Source organism: Copadichromis virginalis, linkage group LG22, assembly GCF_057382275.1.
Source record: "Copadichromis virginalis isolate Kocher_CV1m ecotype Utaka linkage group LG22, C_Virginalis_male_GT1.1, whole genome shotgun sequence".
In the NCBI taxonomy this organism is placed as follows: domain Eukaryota; kingdom Metazoa; phylum Chordata; class Actinopteri; order Cichliformes; family Cichlidae; genus Copadichromis; species Copadichromis virginalis.
In genome coordinates this window covers 1,899,973-1,911,153 of record NC_140638.1, presented here as the reverse complement: position 1 = coordinate 1,911,153, position 11,181 = coordinate 1,899,973, and the positions used below count along the sequence as shown (strand labels likewise).

Sequence of the window (11,181 nt, the reverse complement as noted above, 5' to 3'; positions counted from 1 at the left end):
TTGTCACTGAAATAAAGCAAAAACTTACTGGCTGAGTCATTCTGTCTCATTCGCTCCATCAGGATGCCGATGTTGACCTTGAACCACTGCTGCTTGCTCTTGCGGGACTGTGTGCCTTTATCCCAGTAATCAGCAGGTAAACGCTCTCTCATCCACTCCTGTTTGGGAACCTTTGCCTGATGCTCGCTGTCAAAGTAGTCGATCATCCTGTCGTCCAGCAAACCCATGGCTGTGAACTCGTGGATGCCTGGGAGGCCAACAGGCTTGGAGAGCGCCGTGTAGATGTAATGGAGGGAGTGAGTGTCTGAAAGTCACACAGGTAGGAAAACACACAATATTAATTTATTTATGTGTGACAGCTGAGAAGCAGCAGCAGACCAGACACGTGCATTGAAGTTGTTTTCCTGATAATTAAAATTAAAGTAACAACAGCTGCTTACTGACCATCTGTAACGTTCAGCCAGAGGCTGTGTCCCAATCCAGCGACCGCACGCTCCGGAGTACACGTTTTGAGACCTATTACGTCACGGCGACGGCTGTCCCAATCCGACGTGTACACTAAATGCATACTCCAAATGCGCAGTTCATTTCCCCAAATATCAATCGTGGTCCGGTGCACGCTTTATGGTCCCATATATCCCACAATTCATAGCGCGGCGGTGGGTGTGGATAATTTTGCCGCAAAATACGGCAGAAGGGAGCGGCCGAAGAGTGAACTGTCAAAAGTAAGTACTGAATATTGTGTCACTTATTTATGTGCAAATGTTTAATAATGAAGAACATTAAAACATTACTGTTGGTCACATGTCGGCAAAGTCATGTGACGTTAGTGACGTTTGTACTAACTTGGTTTTAAAGCCTCTACATCAGGGGTGCTCACACTTTTTCTGCATGTGAGCTACTTATAAAATGACCAAGTCAAAATGATCTACCCACTACAAAAATCCAAAACATATACTTATTTATAAATATATTGAGGATTCTTTATATCTACAATGTATACATGCATAACCGCAATATCCAATATTTCACAACACAATTAACTATGTAAATTTTTTGTCATTACCTGAGTTTACTCTGATGACTTGCACTGAATTGAATCAGCCAGGGATGCATAGTCCGGACAGTAGCTGCTGACGGCCAGGTTTAAGAGAAAAAACCGAGAGCTAAAAATTGGAGTTAACTCGCTGACTAGCTTGTCAGTTTTACTACACTTCGCGCCGCTGTTTGCGCATGCGCAGCGACCTAAGCGTCAGAAAAAATCTGCTGTCATCTGACTGGCTTCCCTGTATCAATCAAGTGACGGGATGGATGATAGGCTGGCATCTATTTTTTTAATGCCATGCGATCTACCAATACTACCTTTGCGATCGACGTATTGAGCACCCCTGCTCTACATATATATAGAGTCGACCTTAATCTGACAGAGAATCTGATGATTTTATGGATAATTAAAGTCAGTCATATATCCACAAACACAACAAGCTGAAAGTCAGTGATGCTGCTCGGTTTCCTGAACATCACGGCACAAGCAGGATCCACTGCACTGTTAATGTGAGCTGTGTTATATTGCTGCCTCTGTTCGGTGGTGTCGAGCCAAACGCACTTTAACGTGTGTTTGAACGAGCTGACGGTTCACTCGTTAAGCTGAAAGAAAGATGCTTTAATCACAGCAGTCACACATGTGTCCACTGCACCATCTGGAACTCTTCTTGTTTACACTCGTAATAACACAAACACTAAATCCTGCTTCTCTGGTGCTGTTGTGTAGCAGTGTGTACACCTGAGACTGTCACCTGTCTGTCTGTCCTGCACTCTCTCTCTGTTTCTTTCTCTCTGATTGTGGAATAAAAGTATGAACATGTGTTTATAAGTTACACTTGTGTTTGAATCCTGCAGCTTATCACACATTTGATTTCCATGTGTGACGACTGCAAGTGTCCAGAGTGAGGACAGACTGAGGGAGCCACTGCTGCACATCATCTGTGAGGCTTTGCAGCCCTGATGATCCACCAGGACAAACTCAGCAGTGTGTGAGGAAGAGGAGGAGGAAGAGCCAGCAGCAGCTGACAGATGGAGAGAATAGACAGACTGTTCCCTGTTTGTGAAGGACTGCTAGGAAAGTTTAACATAACTGTCTGTGCTGAATCAGTCTTATTAGGTAATGTTCACATAATGTTATCATCCCAGTGTTTCCAGTGTGGGAGAAAGTACTCAGAGTACTCAGGGCCTTCAAGCTACACACTATGAAAGGCAGCAACAAGGTTAATGTTCAGAAACCTAAAGTCTGTATCAGCAGCAGAATGGAGCTAAAATAAATGTTGGTTTCAGTTCTATGAAGCTTTGAGTATTTTGGATCAGTAGCTGCTGTGTTTGTTGCATCATATTGCTGTAACTGTTTATATGCTTTATATATTCTGAGCTAAGTTGATCTATAGTGTTACATCATATTCTATAAGGATGTTATATGTTTGTAGACTTTCTGCCCAGTTTGACCCATTTAGCAGACGTCAGCCTGTTTAAGGCTCTGATGTCTATTCTGTGTGACTTACAGCAGTTATGACATGGTCTGATTTTCTCACCCAATAAAGGAATATTTCATATATCAGTCGACTCTTCATTCTATCAGACACAGTTATCACAGCTCCTACATTTTAAATGGCCAAATTAGCCAAACGTAATAATGCCAACATAGTAAACGAACAATATTTGTCTTTTATATATGATACATCTGTATACACACTGTCACCGTCCCATTTCACAGGCCTCTCACTTCCGCACTTCTCGTACTTGTAGTACGCACCGTACGTAGTGCGCCGAAGCGTGCGGTCGCTGGATTGGGACACAGCCTAAAGCTGAAGCTGTTTTCAGTTTCTGTTCTCAGCCATGTGTAGACGTCAGTGCGCTGCACCTGATCTACAAACCTGACTGATGTTTAAAGGCAGAGCAAAACACTTCCTCCTCTCGCTCGGCCTTCAGTTAGCTCACGTTTACAAACACTTATGCGGTTTTACGAGTTTCGGTACAAACGTGGTTTGGTTTTTAACTGTGGTGGGCATGAAGCTGGACACTCTGGTGACAGTGGCAGAGAAGAGGAGAAAGAAGCTGCTGGACATTATGGACAATGCTGGACATCCTCTGCATGTGGTCATAAACAACCAGAGGAGTCTGTTCAGTGACAGGTTGCTCCTCTCAAAGTCTCGGACCAACAAACTCCTCGCTGGAGGGGAAACAGGAGGACGAAGGAGGGCGGGAGCAACGACGCTGCAGTGTTTTTTATATTCAACTGTGCAACAATCACTGTGCAATAGACTCACAATAGTTGAAATGTGCAATGGACTGTGGGGGTCTAGATCTCATCAATGAGATGTGTGACATCTACACTCAGCCCAGAGTTTTAAATAAAATGGTGCCGAGTTATTTAAACGAACTCCTCAACATGTATGACCCCAAAAGAGCGCTGAGATAATCGAGATGCTCTCAGCACGACCAAGGTCTCGATGGAAGCACAGAGGAGATCGGGCCTTCGCAGCAGCACCCAGACTCTGGGATAGTCTGCCACAGGAGATTCGTACTTCAGAGTCGATTTAATCTTTTCAATCGCATCTTAAAACTCACTTTTTTACTTTGGCTTTTAATTCGAGTTCAGCATGAGCACCTTCAGGCCTGTTTTATGTTCTTATTGTTAATTCACTGACTTCTTATTGATCTCTATTTGTTTCTCTATCGTTTTCTCTTGTTTTTAACCGATTGTGAAGCACTTTGGTCGACTGTTGTTTTTTTAAACGTATATACACGTTATAGAAATAAATTTTGAATTGACTATATTTCACTAGTATTCCCCTTTATCCCCATTATATGTTCTGTATTTACATATGTGTATACATGTATATATGCTATATTTATGCTTATTTCCATACTCTCTCACTCCCCTTGTTTTGGTATTCCAACTCTGTAACGTGCAACTTCTGTCGGTGCTACTGGAAACTGAATTACTCAGAGGAACCCACCGGAAGGATTAATAAAGTTTTATCTAATCTAATAAAGTTAGATAATTCTCTGCTGAACGGAAATTTTCTATATGAAAACGCTGTTCATTCAGTTGTTAAAGAAAATAGAGACAGCTCTAACAACAACGATGATTCCACACAGAACAAGAACTAGAGTCCAGTCTGGATGTTTAAGTTAACCGGTGACAGTCACAGAACATTATGTCAGGTTACAGTAATGAACTAAACCTGAAGAAAACTGACAGAAAATCTTACAAAACTATTGAAAATATTTAAAAAATTAAAGATATTATTCTTAGTCTCTCTGTTTGGTTACTGCAGAGCCAGCTTCGGTCCACTCACAGCAGAATGTGTGCGCCACCATCAGTCAGCTGCAGGTACTGCAATCTGTTTATATCTTCTTACATCACACAATCCACCAACCTGAGTTGAATCAGATGGCGGGGGAGGACGCTGGACAGACCTGGTGCACCTAAACGCGTAGTGAGGGTGTGCTGGGAACATCTAGCAGAGGCCCCAGTCCGCGAGATCTTCAACGCACACCTCTGGCAGAGCTTCAACAGCATTCCGAGGGAGACTGGGGACATTGAGTCCGAATGGACCATGTTCAGCGTCTCCATTGCCGAAGCTGCTGCATTGAGCTGCGGCCGCAAGGTGGTTGGTGCCTGTCGTGGTGGTAATCCCCGAACCAAATGGTGGACACCAGAGGTGAAGGGAGCCACCAGGCTGAAGAAGGAGTCCTATCGGGCTTTGTTAGCCTGTGGGACTCCGGAGGCAGCCGACAGGTATCGACAGGCCAAGCGGAATGCGGCTCGGGCAGTGGCTGACGCAAAAACTCAGGTGTGGGAGGAGTTCGGAGAGGCCATGGAAAAAGACTTTCGGACTGCCTTGAAGAGATTCTGGCAAACCGTCAGGCGTCTCAGGAGGGGAAAGCGGTGCTCTACCTGCACTGTGTATAGTGCTGGCGGAGCGCTGCTGACGTCGACTGAGAAAATTGCCAGGCGGTGGAAGGAATACTTCGAGGACCTCCTTAATCCCACTGACACGTCTTCCGAGGAGGAAGCAGAGTTTGGGGATGAGATGTTGTGGGAGTATGGGGTGTCTGGCCCATTGCTACGGGCCATTCGATCCCTATACAACCGTTGCAAGAGCTTGGTTCGCATTGCCGGCAATAAGTCGGATTCATTCCCGGTGGGTGATGGGCTCCGCCAGGGCTGCCCTTTGTCTCCGGTTCTGTTCATAATTTTTATGGACAGGATTTCTAGGCGCAGCCAAGTGGCGGAGGGCTTTCGCTTTGGTGGCCTCAGAATCTCATCTCTGATTTTTGCAGATGATGTGGTTCTGTTGGCTTCATCGGGTGAGGGCCTCCAGCTCGCACTGGAACGGTTCGCAGCCGAGTGTGAAGCAGCGGGAATGAGGATCAGCACCTCCAAATCTGAGGTCATGGTTCTCAGCCGGAAAAGGGTGGAGTGCCCACTCCGGGTCGGGGATGAGTTCCTGCCCCAAGTGGAGGAGTTCAAGTATCTCGGGGTCTTGTTCGTGAGTGATGGGAGAAGGGAGCCGGAGATCGACAGACGGATTGGGGCTGCAGCTGCAGTAATGCGGACGCTGCACCGGTCCATCGTGGTGAAGTGGGAGCTGAGTGTAAAAGCGAAGCTCTCAATTTACCGGTCGATCTACGTCCCTACCCTCACCTATGGCCACGAGCTGTGGGTAGTGACCGAAAGAACGAGATCGCGGATACAAGCGGCAGAAATGAGCTTCCTCCGAAGGTTGGCTGGCCTCTCCCTTAGAGATAGGGTGAGAAGTTCGGCCATCCGGGAGGGGCTCAGAGTAGAGCCGCTGCTGCTCCACATCGAAAGGAGCCAGCTGAGGTGGTTCGGGCATCTGACAAGGATGCCCCCTGGGCGCCTCCTAGGTGGGGTGTTCCAGGCATGTCCCACCGGGAGGAGGCCCCGGGGCAGACCCAGGACACGCTGGAGAGATTATATCTCTCAGCTGGCCTGGGAACGCCTTGGTGTTCCCCCGGATAAGCTGGAGGAGGTGACTGGGGAGAGGGAGGTCTGGGCCTCTTTGCTTAGGCTGCTGCCCCCGCGACCCGGCCTCGGATAAAGCGGATGAAGATGGATGGACATCACACAATCAGTGCTCCTATTATTATTAATAACAATAATTAATAATAATAATAATTAATAACAGGAATTCGCATGACCCACCCGAAACTCTGGCTGATTGGGACCCACACCCAGTTTCACACCTTGGCTCAGGCGATTAGAGGATCATCAGGGGGTCCTTTTGTCCCTCTGTGGGGGGAAACTCCCACTAGGTTTATATCTGGGACTCTCCACCATTTGACCTTAGAACTGAAGAAGCTTCTCGGATGAGAGGTGAAACGTCTTCAAGCAACTTAAAGAAGTCCAGACGCTTTTCTTTGCAAGCTCCTTTGATTATTAATAACACCCACAATAACATCAAAAGTAATAAAAACTCTAAGAAAATATGTTTAAACTTTAAAAACTAAACTGAATTTAAAACTTATCAAAATAATGAACAAAGGAAACTAGTGAGGCAGACTTGACTGAGAGAAACTATCAGTATTATTGTCACATTTTATTACTAAATGTAAAAAATAAATAAATGTAATAAAATGAATCATCACTTGTTACAATAATAAACAGTTTTCCTCAGCATGAGCTGTTCTCCTGGTAAAGAGATCATCGTAACATTCCTGTGTAAACGTCAAAAACGTCACCTCACAGACCTGAAACAACATCAGCACAGCAGTAATCCGTTTCATTTAAAAGTTATACCTTTGATTTCAGCTTTGATCAGCAGCTCTGACCTCAAACCGACAGAGAAGTGTAAAGAGACACGAGTGACGTGTTTCTGTCAGCGTGGGAAAAAACCCTGCAGTGTCTCAGGTGCGTTCACTGAATGTGGGGAAATGTTACTAATTCAATCAAAGATTTTCAGATCTCGCACCTGTCTCAGGTAAGCAGAAAAACAAGTTGTTTACAGTAAACTCTGAGATGCTTCTGACTGGTCGTCACGTCACAGATATGATAACGATGCGATCAGTCCGGCTCAGCAGCTCACAGCGACACACCTGTTCTTACCTGTTTACTGAGAACTGACGAGTGTCAGGACAAGATTCACAACCGCTAACACGAAGTCCACTGCTATAAACCAGAGGACTCTAACCTGTATTATCGCACTGGTTAACACACACACACACACACACACACACACACACACACACACGCACACACACACACGCACGCACGCACAGACACACACACACACACACAGACACAGACACTCTCACACACACACACACACACACACACAGAGACACTCACACACAGACACACACACACAGAGACACTCACACACAGACACACACACACACACACACACACACACAGACACAGACACTCTCACACACAGACACACACACACACACACACACAGAGACACTCACACACAGACACACACACACACACACACACACACAGACACACTCACACACACACACACAGACACAGACACTCTCACACACAGACACACTCTCACACACACACACGCACACACACACACGCACGCGCACGCACGCACGCGCACGCACACACACACACACACGCACACACACTCACTCACACACACACTCACACTCACACACACACACACTCACACACACACACGCACGCGCACGCACGCACACACACACACACGCACAGACACACACACACACGCACGCGCACGCACGCACACACACACACACGCACAGACACACACACGCACAGACACACACACACACACTCACACTCACACACACACACACACACACTCACACACACACACACAGTTTACAGCCGTGATCTTCAGTCAGCTTTGAAGTTTTCAGGTTTTGAACTCAGCAGTTTATACGAAACTGTCTGATCTTAAAACACAGCCAAGAATTTAAATGAAAAACTTAAATCCATAAAATGTTCAGTATTTGTGTCTGTAAGTGTTTCTCTGTGGGCCTCAGCAGACCCGCGGCAGCAGCTGAACTTGAGAAACTCCTGGGAGGATTAAAGCGCTTTCTTATTTCCCACTTTCACACACCTGGTGCACAGAGTCACGCCACGGCACCGAAACACTCAGAAATCTCCGTTTAATACCGATAAATTAAACTAAAATCGTCGTCTGAACTTTTGTTTTTCTGCGACGTCACAGTCCGTTTTTACTTTCGGTTTGGACCCGCTCCGCTAGCGTCGGTAAAAAAGCGCAAACTCACCGCAGTTTACGGTCAGCGCCGTCCCCAGAAGGACCACCACCGCGAACAAGATCATCGTGACTCCGAATCAGAGCCTCTGCTCGGTAAAAGTCTCAGATTTATCCGCTTTTCGGTCGGACGCGTCCTTCCTGAAGTGATCGTCTCTATTTCCTGACTGTGTCTGCTCACTGCTGCATTCACTGCCGCTCGTAAACCACAGACGCCTTCAAGTCACGCCCACCTGCTGGCCTGCTTTGTGTTTACGTAACTGACAAAGGTGAGAGAGCAGGTAGAACCAACGGAGCTCAAACTGTCCCACAAACTGCATTTATTTATTTAATCACAGAGACAGAAGCTTCCGGTTTGAGTGGTTGAAAAGACCCCAAATGTCCCCGACTGGAAGGATTTCACAAACTTAAGAAGCCGAGCTGAGTTTTTTAACGCAGCCCAGACCACCAGGACCTGAAGGACCGATAACACGGACACCTTCACCTCAGCGCTCACTGATCAGTCTGAAAAACTCAGCTCAGAGAAACAGGATTCACTTTTTACTCAAAGTCTACCCTGGAAAAAGATTAATTAAAAAAATAATAATCTGTGCGTGTTTCACGTGTTTGTGGTTCTTTAGAATAGTTTAAACCTTTTAAACTAAAATGATCACTTTTCAGATTTGACCCTGTGCGGATTAAAGACTTAACCAGCCGTGCCTGATGAAAGTATTTACACGTTTAAGCTTAGATCAGTGAATGTGTCGCAGGGCTTCCTGGTTCCTGCTCCGTGTTTTATTTCCTCGTTGCAGCAGTTTGCGTCAGCTGATCGAGCTGTTCTCTCGAAAACATTTCATCTGCGCACATTAAACACGTGTCGGACTCACGGGGGTTCGTGGGGACTTGTTAAACTGTAAGAAATGCTGAAGTAACACAAACAAACTCATCCAAGGAAACGGACGCTTCTGATGGGCGGGGTTTGTGACTACATAAAAAAATAAATCAGTAGCTATAATCTAATAACATTTAATAATAATTACTTTTAGTGACTCATAATTCTGAAACAAATGGGCATTTTATTTTTTTTAATATTAAAATCATAGGACAGACAGTGTGTACTGATGTAACACAAGAATGAGCCAATTAAATGATGTTCACCCACAACAGCTGGACTCATGTTCACAGGAGGAAGAACTGAAAGACTTTGAGATAACTTAACTTTTTTTTGTTTCCTTAAATATGTTGGAAAACAGAAACATCTGTATGGACCCCAGATGTTCATAACAAGTGTTTCCATATGTGTGTGTGTGTGTCTATGGGATCATTCTGTAACACTAACAACAAATATTAAACCAAAAGATGAAGAAGAATCGGCTGATGAGTTATTATATGTCAACCAACTCACACACACACACACACACACACACACACACACACACACACACACACACACACACACGGGACAGGCCTCTAAACGGGTTTCCGTTTATGTGAAGAGATTAAAACCTGATGAATAAACTGGCTGAGCCATCTATTTATGAAGGTTAAAGGTCAACATGTCCTAACAGGAGTCTGGATTATGAGATGGACTAAAAGCTCAAACAGTCAGATGATCGATTAACAGAAGGAATAAGAGCCAGACTTTGAGTGTGAGTCAGTCCACTGACGAGCTTTCAGCCACAGATGTGCAGAAAAGCCCAGAATCAAGCTCTTATTTAAGGTCGGTGGGGGCGAGATTAAACGAACACACACTTCCTGTCTGTCAATGCCGCCCACTTACCGCCTCCAGCCGGGCCCACGTTCACCCACAGGAAGGGCAGAAACAAAAAGATCCAGGTCTTTGTGAAATTCATGATTTTGATGCGACAAAAATCTTCAGAAAAACAGAAACCTGCTCAGAACAAGCCCACGGTCCCCGCGGGTTGCTATTATTATTATTATTATTATTATTATTATGATTATTATTATTATTATGATTGTTATTATTATTATTATTATTATTATTATTATTGCTGCCGCCTGTAGGGGGCGCTACAGACGACTGGCTGCCTCCATTTACACCCGCCTTCTTCAGACCGACAGCAGCCAATCAGATAACTAGTCTGCGGTTGCTGGGCAGATTACACGATACAAGGTTAGAGCCGCCGAAGAGTGGGGTGACGTCACAGCGTGGAGAAATTTGCAGCTGCTGCCAAAGTTTTATTTTTATCCTGTAATATGAATCCTGCTGCTGACCTTCATGACCTGTATGTTTGTCACCCACAAACACTCTAATCACTAAAATCTGCAATGAATAAACAAATAAGGACTTTTTAATAAAGTTTACTTCATGATAACCACTGAAAACACTGTTAGAGCTCTACAGATGTTTAAAGCCAGGTGTTGATGAAGGTTTTCGACCGTTTTTGATGATTCGAAACGTCGTTTACGTTTGGACGAAACAGCTGCGTTTTCAAAAGTACTAGTGTAGGTGTGGACGTATAGCCTAAAAGAGTTAGTAGTTTATTTCCTTACCTGTAATGTTTTGCAGATTACTTGTATTTGCTTAATTGTTTAAATGTTAATTTAATTAAAATTCACATTAAATTAAATTTTAAAATTAAATTAATTAGTTAAACTAACTTTAATTAATGTAATTTTAAAATTTAATTTAATTTTAAAATTAAATTAAATTAAATTAATTAGTTAAACTAACTTTAATTAATGTAATTTTAAAATTTAATTTAATTTTAAAATTAAATTAAATTAAATTAATTAGTTAAACTAACTTTAATTAATGTAATTTTAAAATTTAATTTAATTTTAAAATTAAATTAAATTAAATTAATTAGTTAAACTAACTTTAATTAATGTAATTTTAAAATTTAATTTAATTTTAAAATTAAATTAAATTAAATTAATTAGTTAAACTAACTTTAATTAATGT

The 11,181-nt window shown here is 43.8% G+C and overlaps 1 protein-coding gene across 2 annotated transcripts in view; it reads right to left on the bottom strand.

The window, feature by feature from the left end:
• The window catches only part of LOC146682355 (class I histocompatibility antigen, F10 alpha chain-like), a 13,557-nt gene extending 5,080 nt beyond the window's left edge, over positions 1–8,477 (bottom strand). Inside the window, exons 1-2 of one of the 2 annotated variants that reach the window (XM_085445591.1) lie at positions 8,290–8,477; positions 29–304 (exon numbers count right to left, since the gene is read on the bottom strand). In XM_085445591.1, the coding sequence (XP_085301717.1) occupies positions 29–304; positions 8,290–8,344 (331 nt within the window). In that variant the 5' untranslated portion in view covers positions 8,345–8,477. The remainder of the gene's footprint in view (positions 1–28; positions 305–8,289) is intronic. The other variant, XM_085445590.1, reaches the window with a different exon arrangement.
• Between the last annotated feature and the right edge of the window lie 2,704 nt (positions 8,478–11,181).